The 15,016-nt window shown below is 47.7% G+C and overlaps 1 protein-coding gene across 3 annotated transcripts in view; it reads right to left on the reverse strand.

Annotated features, from left to right (window-relative positions):
* Prickle2 (prickle planar cell polarity protein 2) overlaps window positions 1-15,016 on the reverse strand; it is a 305,613-nt gene that overhangs the window by 37,486 nt on the left and 253,111 nt on the right. For all 3 annotated transcript variants that reach the window (XM_048356089.1, XM_048356088.1, XM_048356086.1), the window contains exons 3-6: window positions 9,403-9,516; window positions 6,011-6,148; window positions 4,992-5,195; window positions 3,091-3,277 (exon numbers count right to left, since the gene is read on the reverse strand). In XM_048356089.1, coding sequence (XP_048212046.1) covers window positions 3,091-3,277; window positions 4,992-5,195; window positions 6,011-6,148; window positions 9,403-9,516 — 643 coding nt within the window. The remainder of the gene's footprint in view (window positions 1-3,090; window positions 3,278-4,991; window positions 5,196-6,010; window positions 6,149-9,402; window positions 9,517-15,016) is intronic.

Genomic DNA, 15,016 nt, shown 5'->3' on the forward strand with positions numbered 1-15,016 from the left:
GTGGCCCTAAGGACCAAGAACGCTGCAAGAACACGGATCACTTCCCAGGACCTGTGTACACAGGTTTTCCAGGAGCAGGGAAGAGGATTGGGCTGTGAGAGGTGAGAACCACAAGCAGAGTTCAGTCCACAGACATCTCCTTCTGAGGAGGGGGCAGGTGTCCCGGAGATGCACAATTCTGTACTATTGAAGTGGACATTGATCCCACCTCCATCCCTTTCAGGCTGGGAAGGTCTGTGGGTCTTAACTCTGCCACTTTCTAGCTGTGTGAGCTGAAGGAAACGGCTTCATCTCTCTGTGCCTTGGTCTCCCCAGCAGTGCCACATGGAAGATAACAATCTTTACTTTACTTACTTTATTCGTGTGAGGATTAACTGTATAAGCACTTGGCTTTGCCCTGGGCTGCTGGCTATTATTAGTCAACTCCATTCTTCCTTTGTGGGATTAGGCTAAAATCTCCCCATCTGTGAGGAGTCACTGCCTCAATGTCCTCTAAGAGTAAGCTCTGGGGCTGGGCAGCCTTTCCCCTGCTCCTTTCCACTTCCTCTCCCATGTGGCAAGAGACCCGAGAGCCGGGTGCAGGCTGCTGTGGGTCCCTGACTGCAGGCAGTTGCTCAGTGTACATCCCATACAGACTCAGGCTTGCTGGCTCCCTAGAGCAGGGACGTGAGGTCCCCAGCCTGAATAACGCGCCCCCTCCCCCCAACAAGGAAACAAACAGCTCAGGCCGCACAAGGACCCAGTTCCAGGGAGGGCGCTGGCAGGGGGTGGAAGGAACCGAGGGAGGAATGTTAGAAAGCTGGGCCTGGCAGGCAGGGGATCGTGGTTCCCTGACAAATATCAACCATGTCAGACCGTGCTCTGAACTGCTCCTGAACTTGGGACATCTGGAAAAGGGCTCTGCGCTCCACATCCGAGCTGAGTGAGCCCTTCTCTTTCCTCTCTGAAGGCCGCCGTTCTCCAAGGGTGTCTGTCCGTCTGCTGCCTCCACAGCTGAGCTCTGTTTACAGGACTGTTTACTTTGCTGCTGCACAGGCAAGAGTCCCGTTGCCCTGGCGACGGCTGCCCGATGCGGGGCCTGTGCCGAGCGGCTGGATAAATATGGAATATTTGTACAGTGTGGTCTGAGCTACGGCACCCAGTGACTGAAGTGTGCCTGAGATACAGAGCAGACTCTTGCTGCGGCAGGAAAATTATGTTTCGCAGAAAAGTGGATTTAAAAAGAAACATCACAGGCAGCGATTTAACAAGAACAGCCCACACTACTTCAGGTCACCACGGTCCCTTTGCTGGCAAAACATGGATGCCTTTTTTTTTTTTTTTTAATGGATTTAAGAGACAAACAAGGGAGAATTCCACTGAAAGCCCTGGATAGCTGAAGGAAGGCAGAAAGAAAAGAGCAGAGCAGAGGGGCCCTCCTAGGGTCATGTGACTGAGTGACAGATTTTTCTCTCTCCCAAAGCTGCTGGGTGAACATTCTATATGGTAGTATGTGAAGAAGCTCGTTGGGCCTCCAGGGGAGGGGACAGGAGACAAATGTGCAGCTCCTCTCAGCCATCAAGTGCTCACTTGAGCTCCGTGTGAGCTGCCTGGGCTCAATATACAGCACCAGCACCCTAACATCATGGGCCCCCCTTGCTCCTCTGCTCACATGTGCAGTGCTGGCCTCCATTCCTAGTTCAGAGCACCCAGTCTGAGTGTCTGACTGCTCGAATCTTCAAGACAGTGAGCTTGCTGGGCATGTGAGGGAGGCGGCCCCCGGCTGTGAGGAGAAAGCAGACTTGCTATCACCCAAGTGCAGGAAGCAAAGTACAGCTAGACAAAAGGTCCTGACAGCAGGTCAGTCTCTAGGCTGACAAACACAAGCACAGACCTCAGAGGAGTGGGCATAAGCATGCATCAGGAAAGGGCAGCTCAGGGACCAGTCACCTGGGAGCACCCAGGAGGGGCCTGGTCTGCACCGCTGGGCTTAGATCAGCATGCAGCGCTCTCTAAAGAGCTAAGCACTTTCATCTGAATCTACCAACCAAAACCTTGGAAGTGGGACAAAAAGGGGCTCCCAAACAGGTCGAGTTCACATCCACCTTATAGGTAAGTTTCTGAAGAGACTTCCATGAGCCACAGGAGAGTCAGGCTAGGGTCACAGACATTAACCCATTGCCAACCTTCCTTTAAAACGAAGGGTGCCAGGAAAGACAAGGTTCCCACATCGAAGGGTAGAACAAATCTCTTTCTTGCAAATGTGAAATGATTTGCCACTTATTTGGGGATGTCAGAGTTTGTGAACAATGTCTCTTATTCTGAATATATCTATGGGTGTGTGTGTGTGTGTGTGTGTGTGTGTGTGTGTGTGTGAGTGTGTGTGTGCGCCAATGCTGGGGCTTGACTCAAGGCCTCTTACTCTCACTTGGCTTTTTCACTCAAGGATGGTGCTCTACTACCTGAGCCATGCTTTTTACTGGTTAACTGAAGATCCAACTAACTGAGATCTTCAGATCTCAGCCTCCTGAGCAGCCAGGATTATAGATGTGAGCCACCAGTGCCCAGCTACGTTGCCTTTTGCTGATGCTTTAAAATCATGCTTGCTCAAAGTTATTGGGTTCTCTCTCTACCAACAGGGTCAACTGGTTCATCCTTCTGCTGATATCTGCCCTTGTCTGAGCAGGATAGGAAGGTATATCATCTACTACTCTTACCGAGGAGGTAAGAGCACAAGCAAGGGGGACTGATAAATAAGATCCTGATCAGGAAGAACTGACTTAGAAACTGGAAGAGATGCTGTGGACATCTCCTTGTGACAATTCAAGTATTTAAAATTTATAATTAGTGGAGGAGGGGGTCATATGAAGACAGCTTGCTCCCAAATGCAGTGAGCTGAGCAGGGATACAGAAAACAAAAAACTTTGTTAGAACCCTTGATCCATCCTTACCTGAAGCTAATATTCTCCATGGTCTTTCGAGTTATATGAGTCAAGGAAATTCCCTTTTGTCACTTAAGATAGTATGAGTTGGGTTTCTATTACATGCAACTAAAGGCATTCTAGAGGAGATCCAGTCCAGAAAACTGAGCTGAGAGTACCAAGCACTCACCTATATGTTGGGCACAGGTATCACAATATTCTGCATACAAGGACTCGAAGCAGTGGCAACAGTAGGGTCGTCCCTCCTTCATGATGTAGCGCTGGCCACCCAGCACTGTCTCGCACTCGAAGCAGCAGAAGTGTTTCATGTGCCAGTGTCGCCCCTCAGCCTCAGTGCACTCGTCAGCAAAGATGATCTGGAGAAAGGAAGCCAGATGGTGAGCATCTGAAACCAGGCTACTGCAGCATACCTCAAAGGAAGGGGGAACTACAGGGACCCTAAACTAGAAAGGCAAAAAAAGCAAGTCTTGCCCATGGTCATGAAGCAAAAGGCTATGTGTGGTTGTTTACAGCTGCAGCAGCTCCAATGTTGGCACCTGCCTGAAATGCAATTCAAGATGACACCAGGGAGGAGCTCAGTTACCTTTAAATGAGAGAAAGAACGCTGGACTCTACAAACTAGAAAGCAGGATGAGGAAGAGACAGGTTGTGTGCACATTGGCCATGCCTATCTGGACTCAGTATTTTCTAAAGTGGGAAATGTACCAACACCTGGAATGCTAGCTGTTTCTTTAGAACACAGGCTGTGTTCTACACATGACAATACTAAGCCAGAGAAGGAGCCACTATGTCCACTCTCACTCACAGGTTTACATCTTTCATCTTCCCCTGTGTCTCAAAATGACTCATGCTCAATGATAGTACCTATCTGGCTCTCACAAGTGTTCATGTTTCAACATCTGTTTTCAATTTTAAAGCAGATTTCAAAACATCCTACAAAGCTATAATCATCAGCATGGAGTGGTATTGGGATATAGGTAAGAGCTGAGGTACAGTACTAACCACAGAATTCACAGTCTAGGAATAAATCCATTTACAGTGGCCCACTGATTATCAAAAAAGGTGCATGGTACAACCCATGGAAAACAGTCCAACAAATTTTGGCTAGGACAACAGGAAGTCTTGTATAAGAAGAATCAATTTAGAACCAGGTGTCAGTGGCTCATGCCTGTAATATTATTTGTTTAGAAAGTTAGATCCACAGAATAGTAGTTTGAAGCTAGCCTGGGCAGAAGAGTCTACTAGATCACATCTCCAAGCAAAAACATGGACTGAGGTATGGCTCAAGTGGTAAAGTACCCCCTGAGCATGAATTCAAAATCCCCTACCAGAAAAAAACCAACCAACCAATCAATCTGTCTCCCTGCCTCTACCATATAGAAAAATCTAACTGAAGAGAATAGGTAGATGAAAGGAAAGAGGAAGAACTGATGACTATCATCATAATACCCCATGTTCTAGTGACGATGGAACCAGGTAACTTAAAGGGATGGGCGAGGTTGGGATAAATTGGGAGGAGGGAGAATGATGGAAGGGAAGATACTGATCAAGATGCATTGTACTCATCAACTGACATGTTAAATTAAAACCACTCTGTACAAGTACTTTAAAATATTTTTTAAAAACATAACTGATAGAAATAAAAGACCAACCAGGAAAAAAAGAGATAAAAATCTTAGAAGAAAATAGAAGTGTAAATCTTAGCCCTTGGGGGTGCCAGGAAGAGGTCCTATCTTCTCTTCTGTTTTAGCTGGCATCACACATGCAAACACCTCCTGGAGCAAGAGGCAAAGACATCTAGACAGAGTATTAAGCAGCCTCCTGAATTTTCCCTCCAAACTTTTGGAAATGGTAAGATAATCAAAAATCATGCCATCCATTTTCTTCTCCCTAACCAACCAGTCCCATGGAGTTTCCACATAGACGCATTTGGTTCTTGAGGACTACACCCAGGATTTGGGCTGTGATCTAAAACTTCCCAATATGTTTCTAAATGTTGTATCTTTTTTTTTTTTTAATTTATAGAAGCAAGGCTCTGGAGTCACTGGGGGCTGAGGGGGGGAGTCTGACCTCATCACAGGCTGCACAGCGGGGCTTCAGGCACTCGGCGTGGTGCCGGCCACAGTAGATCTTCCCATCTTGGTAAAAGTAGATCAAGTCCACCAGCAGCTCGTTGCAGACAGTGCATATGAAGCAGGGCGGGTGCCAGCAAACGCCATGGCCAGCTCGTGAGGCGAACACGGCAATATCCCCGCCATTAATCTGCCCTCCGCACTGTGAAAACAAAACAGAAGCATCAGCACCGTGGCTGACAGCATCCCTCCATGCTGTGCTAAAGTGACCAGGACCCGCTTCCATGCCAGTCACCATGTAATCTGCTCTCTGTTCTGGGAAGGGCAGATTTCCCCCAGCCCCTCCCTCTATGTAATACAAAACGAGAAGAGAGGAAGGTGGGGGAGAAAAAGGTCTGTATAAGTACACATAGGAGCTGGGCAGGCAGGACACCAAGTGGCTGGGGGTGGGGGTGAGGGCAGGGAGGACTCACCCTTTCCTATACCCTCCATACTGCACGCTGAGGCAATGCCAAGTTTAACACCAGGCTGGGGAGGGGGAGGACAGGGAATAGGGGAATTCAGTGGGGGGTGGGGGGCAGGCACAGGTCTGCAATAGTTGGAACCAAAGGAGGACTTGGCACAAAAAAACCCTGTCTGCCCTTACAGATCTTTCATTTCCCTGTGCCTTTTAGGCAGGCTTTTTCGTCTCTGCTTGGTTTCTTCTACCATCGATCTCATTTTTGAACATTTCTTCCCAGAAAGAAACAAGGCAGAAACGCAGATGCCTGAGTAGCTGGGGTTATAGGAGTGGGCCACCAGTGCCTGGCTTGTATTGTTTTTCTGTTTGATTCAGTTTATTGTCTGCTTCTCGCCCTCACTCATAGCTCCTCAAGACTAAGCTCTCATGTCCTTTGCACCCTGCCACATCTCCAAGGCCTAGACACGAGCCAGGCACACAGCAGGTACTTATGGGATGAGGGATCAATGAGTGAGCGGACGCCCAGCAATGCCTCTGCCCATCCCATCCATGCTCACCTGCTCGCAGATGGCCCCTGTCATGGTGACAGGGAAGGGCCTGACATTCCCTCGGCCCAAATTCTCTCGTTTCCTCTGGCTGCTGAACAGCTTCAGCTCCCGTTTTTCCTCCTCATCCAGCGAGTTGCAATATCGAACCTGAACACACAAAGAATAGGATGTAGTGGGTCCTGAAGCCCACAAGTTATTTTCCTGGCATGAGCGCTACCTTCGTTTCACAGCCCTGGTCTGGCATTTGCCCACCCTAGGCATAAAGTGACCTGGGTGAGCCTCCTCTGACCAAGATGCTAACTGGCACTGCTTACTAAAGTCTCTGAACTCTGGAACTTAAGTCTCAGTCAGTCTGAAAGTTCTGGAACTAGCCCTTTGTCTCACTTACCATACTCAGACCAAAGTCATCTGGGGTGGATCAAGTGTCTGTCATATTCGGGGATGTTCTCTTCCTTTCACACCCATGTACATCCATGTAAATTGGTGGTGGCAATGAATGGGTGGAGCTTAGGTGCTGGTCCCCAGGCTGTGGTGACGCTGTGGGAAGGCCCTGCAGAGTCACCTGCATAGCAGGTGCACTTCTGTACACCCAGGCATTTGGGCCAGTCCTGAATTATTACTTAGTAATGCTGGTTTTAAAAGTATTTCACACACACACACACACACACACACACACACACACACACAACCAACCCCAGAATATACTTAAGAAGAAGAAAGTATATCATACCTATCAATAAAAGATCACCTATAATAATCAGAAGGGGATCTTGAAATAAAAGACTGAAACTAAGTTGGCTTTATTACCACTAGGAATCTAGTGGAAGGTGGCCACTTTGCCCTCAGGGGATGTTGTGCTCCTACTTAAACTTGGAGGTTGGGATGATCTCGAGAGCTACAAAGAGATACCCACTAGCACCAGACAGAAACATCTCCTCCATTCTTCAATCTCTCCATCCCCAGGAATGCAATGCAGCTTCAACAGGAGTAACCCTGTTATCGGTGAGAACTCTTTACCACCATGTTCCCATCCCAGCATGCAGTTCTACAGCCACCTCCACCCCTTGTTTATCTTCCTCAGGAGTCAACTGGACATGAGAAAGGCCAATGGTGTTACCCGGATGACCCGACACAAAGATAGCTACAGGAAAACCTTGTATCCTAGTTTGGAAACCGGGACAACTGTATCTACCCGTATTATCTGGGATAAAAGAAAATGAACAACATATATGCTTGAATATCATTATCCTTTATCTTCAAAAGGACCCATGTCAAACGGGCTGATTCAGCCCACTGGGTAATAATCTGAATAGAGACTTATCAAAAAAGCATAGACAAAATAAACCACTAAAAGCACAAAAGAACAGATCATACAACTTTTCCTCAAGTAAACAGAGGGTTTTTTGTTTGTTTGTTTTTAGGGAAAAGAAAAAAAATCTTTGCAGGAATGTTCCAGAAAGGGAACTGCAATGACTGGAACAGCCCAGAACACAAAGTTCCCTCAATGGTATTTTACGGGCCTGGCCTGTTTTTGAAGACAGATACCTCCCCCCTACTCCTAAAGGTCCACATTTTCACTTCCAAATTAGTAAGTGGGGTATTGAGCTACAATGGCTGCTCTTAGCTTGAAAAGAGAAAAAGATTATTTATATTTGTTTAATGAAATCAGAAATAAGCACCAGGAAAGAGCTCTATTTCTAAGGAGTTGTTTCAATTTTATACTTGTGTAAGCTTTGACCCTGATTACTCAAATTCATTCATTCTTTTTCTTTCTTCAGTGCTAGGGATCTAACCTAAGGTCACATGCTAGGCAAGTATCCTACCACTGAGCTACACCCCCAGCCCCTCTAATTTATTTTCCAGGCTCTTATACTACCACTTTTTATTCAAATGTGGGAGGGCAATTATAAGTAACATTCACTTGTTTCCTTGGGATCCAGCCTGTGGGTGGAAGAAGTTGGTGCTCAGCTCTCAAAATGGGGATTATTTTCCCATTCCATTTAAAATAACTTTATTTTGGTGCCAGTACTGAGGTTTGAACTCAGGGCCTAGGCACTGCCCTTTAGCTTTTCCCTCAAGGCTAGTACTCTACTGCTTGAGCCACAGCTCCCATTCTGGCCTTTTTGCAGGTTAATTGGAGATAAGCATCTCAGAGATTTTCCTGCACAGGCTGGCTTCAAATCTTGAGCTTCCAATTCCAGCCGTTCAAGTAGTTAGGCTTACAGGCATAAGCTACGGGCACCAGGCTATATACTTTTATTTTAAATGCAGAGTTAAATAATTCAATTTGACAAAATTCCTATTTTTTCTTTTCTTTTTTTATTAATTAAATTTTGTTGACAAGGTGTTGTGCAAACGGGGTATAGTTACATAAAGAGCAGTGAGTACATTTCTTGTGTTATCTTACACCCTCGTTTTTCTTTCCCTATTTTTTCTTTTAACCAGATACCTAATAATCGATTTCCAGCTTACAGTCCTAACACCGCCACGCACCACCCCCCCCCCCCATAAGCATGGTCTTCTAAAAAGCAAGTTCACACATTTCCCCTTTGAGATCAATGTGAACTCAGGACAAGAAAGGCCTGCCTTCAGGGCTGTGTTTCTGGGTTCAGACACTAGGACAGCCCATGAGCCATACTTTGAAAAGTACTACTGAGGGACTCTCACGAGAGCCAGGCTTCACTGTGACAAAAAGTCACAGATGTGGAAAGCTAGAGAGCCGCACACACAACGCCTGCAGCCTGGCATGCAAAACTTGTGCCCACTCATTGACTGTGAAACGATGCTGAAAATTCTATTGCCTCCTGAAAATGGCCCAAGGTCCCCCAGCCCTCCCTCCTTCCAATGCAGGCAAGCAACCGTCGGGCACATTCTTTGTCAGAACACCAGGATGGGGGCTGGGAATATGGCCTCGTGGCAAGAGTGCTTGCCTCATATACATGAAGCCCTGGGTTTGATTCCTCGGCACCACATATATAGAAAATGGCCAGGAGTGGTGCTGTGGCTCAAGTGACAGAGTGCTAGCCTTGAGCAAAAAGAAGCCAGGGACAGTGCTCAGGCCCTGAGTTCAAGGCCCAGGACTGGCAAGAAAAGAAAAGAAAAGAACACCAGGATGCTCTTAAAATTGGTAGTTCTCTGATTACCACACAGAGCTGATCACGCCAGCCTCAGAGGCTCATCCAGTCTGGAATGAAGATTCTTTTTTGGCAACACACATATAACAAGCCTTGGTCAGTTCCTTTAGGCTCTAATTAAGGAAGCTAACCCCTAAAACAAACAAACAAACAAAAAAACCAGCAGAGGGATCCTTCCACAATCTTATGGACGATGGCTTTACTGATGAAAAATAAGATTCTGATGACACATTTCCTAAGCCTCCTAAGCCCCCTTCAGCCTCTTACCTCATTGTCATGTGGCGGGAGCTGGTGCAGGAGCTGCTTGATGCGCAGTTTCTCTCCAGGACTGTTGACATAGGGGACTTTCTCTTCAGGGAGGCAGCTGTAGTACTGATGTACCTGAGGGATGGAGTAAAGACAGCATTTACCCATTATTCACAGTGCCAGCCACCACTTCCCCTCACCCGGAAAAGGTGTTCAGGCAGGAAGGCACTTCCGCTGTCCCCTGACCCTTCTTGAGTCTCAAGAGCCAGCCTCCCCTGCAGTACACAGAGAGGCTCAGCTCAGACAAAGCTAAGCAGATCGTGCCCCAACAGAAGGCTTTCCCCTTCGGAAGGGGGTGGGGGTAAAGCCAGCGATTGTCCCAGCAAAAGAAAAATTCAACAAATCTGCAGGTGAAGCCAGAAGGTAAAGCTCTCTCAGCAGCCTCCCCGAGTGTCGCTTTACCATTTTCTGTGCGGCTCCTGGGGCGGCGCCTCCCTAGCTGAGGGATATGTCAGCGCCTGTCTGGGCACTGCCGTCAAAGCTGTCTCTGGCACTCACCAACTCCTGGGTACCTCAGCCTCCACCTACGGTAAAAAGCCCTCCAGGGTTTGAGCCACTCGGGAGGCAGGCAGCAACTGATATCCATCCAAAAGAGACTTAATGCGGGGTGCAGTTGCATGTCACTGGAGCGTGTCATTCACACAAGGACCTTCTCATACTTTTTAACATTCCTGATGGTGACAGTTTATTAGGGCATATTCCTGCATTCATTTCTAACCACTGGGGAAAGCCCCAAACATTGAGGCTACCCTGAGAGAAGAAAGCAGACATTCTACTATCTATAACCACATGTAAAACGAGATCAAGAACGATCTCACCAGAAAGAAGGCATACTATCATATAAAACAACAATGATCATAAAAAGAAAAACAAACCAGCAACAACCACAATGCCAGCAGCTCAGAGAACATCCTGGAAAAGGCTTCCAAGAATTTCCATGCAGCAGGGTCACCAGCTCTTGAGAACCAAAGACAAAGCTGGGAAGGATAGTAACAGGGACTGTACCTCGGCACTTCACCCTTCACTCTTGCTCTAACTCCTTTGCATTGACGGGACTATGCTATGAATGCATGATCTGGGAATGCTGGGTTGAAGAATTGCGAAATTCTCTCCTTTGATCTCCAGAGATCGGCAAGAGTGTTAAAACTGAGCTCCAGAAAAAAAAAAAGCTTGCAATGACAGCAACTTTTTTTTTTTTTAAACAAAATGAGAATACCTATCTTTACTTTCCTAACCAACAATTGGATGGGAACTAGTTACCATCATGTCCCTATTGTCCTCCAAATCAGATCCCATATCCCAAAGCCAATCACAGAGCTCTCCTCACAGATTGCTGGCTCAAAGGAGGAAAGCTGGGCTGCTGCAAGCCCTTCCTACAGGCACCTGGCCCATTGCCACATCCTGGGACAGGAAGGAATGGTTCTGGGCTTTGAAGGCAGCTTCCAGATTGCGCCTAAGAAAACAGCCCACATCAGAAGTTAGCTTAGTATGAGAACTGCCTAGCTCCCCACTGGACTGGCAGAACATTCCAGGCATGTGTCAGGAGAGACCTTGTACTGTACACCTCACATGGGCCATGTACCAGAAAGCAAGTCCAGTCTCTGTGTCTGAGGAAGTGAGTTTTGCCTTTTATGTTAGAAATGTTGCTTGTAGAAAGGCTTTGGTCTAAATTTGGCATGGTAACCAATCCATGCCTATAATCCCAGAATTTAGGAGGCGGAAGGAAGCTAACTGTAAGTTCTAGTCCAGCCTGAGCTATGCAGTGAAATAGTTTCTCCACAGGACCAAAGGCTCTGGAGAAGCTAGGGCCGGAGATCAGCTGTCATCCTACGCCTTCCATTACAGTCATGAGCACCAGGACTAATTGCTAATGTGAGGTTAACCACTATGTTGCTTGAAAACACACAGCTGACTTGGAGCTTGCCTGACCCTCTCCTGGGTGACCGCTCACTGTGCTCCCAGCCCTCTCATCAGTGCCCAGAGCAGCCATCTCTGAGATCCCTTCTCAAGCGGCACCTTGAACCAAGCCAGCTGCGACCCTGTACAGCTGTCATTTCCCACCTCCAGGTTCCTGAGCAAATCACACAGTGGCTCAGAGCTCCCACCATAGGCTCCAGACGACTCAAGTTCAATGAGCAATGTGAGTGCCAAATAATCATGGTTTTGCAGCGCAGCCCAATCCAGATGAGATAACCAGACATCTCCTGGACTTCCTTGTATTTTCAGTTGTATAGCAGCATTGTTGGTATGTAAATGATACCCAGCCCTAGGCTCTGGGAGTCATCTCTTATCCCAAGCCAAAAAAAAAAAAAAAAATAGGAAGCAGGGAAAAGGAGGGGAAAATGTTAAACTATTATAAAGGTGTGGTGTTTTCTAAAGAAACCCAGTAACCTAGAGGAAATGGAAGCTGATGTGCAAACTGACTGGGACCTGCTTTCTCATCTCTCTGGTCCCAGGGTCCTCTAACCTCTGTTGTGTTCTCTCTCTCTGAAGACCTGCTCTCCCACTTGCAAAGCCAGAGGCTTCCCACAGCCCTGGTGTTGAAAGTGCTTCAGTTCAAGTCTAGTGACTTGCTTCCCTCCATTCCTTCAGTTCCACAGTTACCCCATCTTGGGCTGGGTCTACATCCATTGATGGGACAGAAGAAGTTGCATGCACTCCAAGACTAGAGGACAAAGGAATTCTAGCATGACACAATCAACAATGGTGGCGCTGACTCAGATACAGCACTGTGGAGATGAGGAATGTTAGCGCCCCGATGCTGGAATAAAAATCTCGGAGACAAAAAACTGAAAAGGAGGGAAGACTGACTTTGACAGATGGCTGCCGAGGTTTTTAGTGCATGGCTTTCTTGGCTCTGTCATTTGGGGCTTATAACAAGGCTCAGCAGCAAGGAAGCAAGGAGCAGGTGGTAGAGCAAAGCTGCTCACCTATTGGTGGCCCAGAAGTGAAAGAGGCAGACACAGAGAAATGGGGGGTGGGGGGGAAGAGAGGAGTTAAAGAAACAAAGAGAGGGGAGGAGTGGGAGAGAGACAGACGGACAGACAGAAAAAGGGAGAGGGAGAGGGAGACTCTGGACTCCCATATCTACCTCAAGGGTTCACCCTTCCTCCTCAATGATCTCTGACCACCCATCAACAGTGACACTGATGGTGACCAAACTCTTAGCACATGGCATTTCCAATCCAAACCCTCACAGAATGCTGAGGTCTGTCCTAAAGCCCAAATTTCTGGACTCTCAACAGAGGAACACAGATCTCTCTATTCTGGATAGAGTTCAAGCCTACTACTGATCACCACCTGAAACATATTTCTACCCAGTATTCTCCACTCATTCCTCCAGTGAAGAATGTGCTAAGATGTCTTCTTCCAAGGGAACCCATCATGGGGATTAGGGGGGAATGCCCCTCTAATCAAGCATATGCTTATGTCACAGTTCACCCTCCAGTGCTGAGGAAGGAGGGTGAGTAAGCTCTTCGTGAATGGCTTCTAGGCCACAGCAGAGCCAGTCTAAGTCCTCATCTCTTAAGTTGGGGATTTCACATCTCCTGGGGTTGAGTGCTGGGTTTCCCAAGCTTGCCACTGAGTAAAGAGGATGAGAAACAGAAGGGAGTGAGGAAGAACCAGTGCTCCAGAGTTTCCCAGTCAGTGAGCCCAGATGCAGGAATGCCACAGACATGCTCCTCTGCAGAATGTGCTAGAAGCTTTGCTCCACTTGGCTGTTCCCAGGTAAAGGCTGTCCTATGAATCTGCCCTGGGCAAAGTCAGACTGGGTACCCGTCCCTGAACAATTCATTGTGTTATTTAGAACACAAGAAACTGGCTTATGAACATGAAATAGCCGAAGGCCTTTATTGAAGGGGTTGTTCCCTAACAGGGCGGCTTGGAACAACTTCAGTCTGTGTCAGATTGTCAGAAGTCCAGTCAGAGTGCAAACAGTCTCTGAAGCAAGGCCTCACCCAGCTGGAGACACTGTGCCTGCAAGGAGGAGGTGCAGGTCTGACAGCGTGTCTGCCTGGGCAGGGCAGGGGAGCTAGCGGGCCACTGACTGGTTGCCTGAAGGAGAAAGGCACACCATCAAAAAGTGTGTGAGCCCCAAAAGTGTGTGAGCCAGGAGCTGACGGCTCACACTTATCCTAGCTACACAAGAGGCTGAAAGCTGAGGATTGTGGTTTGAAGGCAACCCAGGCAGGAAAGCCTGTGAGGCTCTTATGTCCAATGATCCACCAAAAAGCTACACATGCAGCTGTGGCTCAAGTGGTAGAGTGCCAGCCTTGAGCTAAAAAACTAAGGGAGAGTGCCCAGGCCTTGATACTGTCCCCATCCTCCCCCCAAAGAATGCAATATAAAGTGTGTAAAGCACATCAGTTCATTGCAGCAGCAGCCCCTGGAAGGCTTGTCACAACACAGATTCCCAATCCCATAAACCTGGGGTGGAGCCCTCAGATTGGCATGTGTAGCTGTTCCTGGGGTGTGGCTTGGGTTGAGGGAACCCCCATTTTGGAAAGCCTTCCAGGTATCCAACTCTTTTACCTCACCAAAGCATGATAGGATTCCTACTTTTTCCAAGAAGTCTAGGAAATTCAAAGGAAGGGAAAACAAAAAAAACCAGACAGACCGGCCCCTACCCACGTGTTCGGGTGTCTCCTCTCACAGATATGTGGTTAGGCAGACAGATTCTACCGAGCCAGGCCACCAATGAGGAGGCTGAAGAGCAAAGCTTTTCTCTGTCAAAAGCATCCTCAATTTACTACAGCAGGAACCCAACAGTTGCCGTCCGATGCCCTTGCCCTTGGCTGATCTCGACAGCCGTGGCTCCCGACTGAAGAAAAGGGCTGAGAACTATGTATTGACAGAGTGGCTCCCAGGCCGGAAGTGGCTTTCTATGCAATATTTCACTTGCATACCCTGTGGCGCCCAAGAGGCGGATACCCTTTATACTCAGGGAGTTGACTATCCAGAGGTGAACGGTAGAACTGCCCTGCTCCCCCACTGCCTCTCTGCTCTCAGTGGATTCTTGGCTTTAGTCAAGAGAGACTGGCAGCCGAAGGGGGAGAAAAAAGGAGAAAGAAATCCTAGACGTGATAAGATATTCTTGATGTATTGGTACAGTTGACCACAGAAACAAGTATGTTTTCCTTGCATGTTTTTCCCTTGTAGAATCCACACATGGCTGCCTACATCGAAGTCTTCCCACAATGCTGCACAACACTGAAGCCAGGGAGGAGGGGTGACAGAACCGGCTGCCCACCTGCTTCCATTGTCCTTTTCTTCCTCAACAAGAATACTGACAGTGCATCAATATGCCTTAACACCCCTCCTCAAGGGTGACATGTGGCAATGTGAATAGATGCTGGCCAATGACATGTGATGGTTGTGACTCAAGGGAGAATTCCTTTCAAGGAGGCCAGGAAAGTTGGCAAGAGCCCCTTCTGACTGTTCTGCCTCCTTCCTGCTTTCTGTCTGAAAAGTAAACCAAATGGTTGGAGCGCTAGCAGCCACTCTGTATCATGAAGCAACCTCCACGGTGGAATTTGTGGGGGTAAGAATGGAACAACAGAAAGTCAGAAAGTGC

The sequence above is a fragment of the Perognathus longimembris genome, chromosome 10 (assembly GCF_023159225.1).
Source record: "Perognathus longimembris pacificus isolate PPM17 chromosome 10, ASM2315922v1, whole genome shotgun sequence".
In the NCBI taxonomy this organism is placed as follows: Eukaryota; Metazoa; Chordata; class Mammalia; order Rodentia; family Heteromyidae; genus Perognathus; species Perognathus longimembris.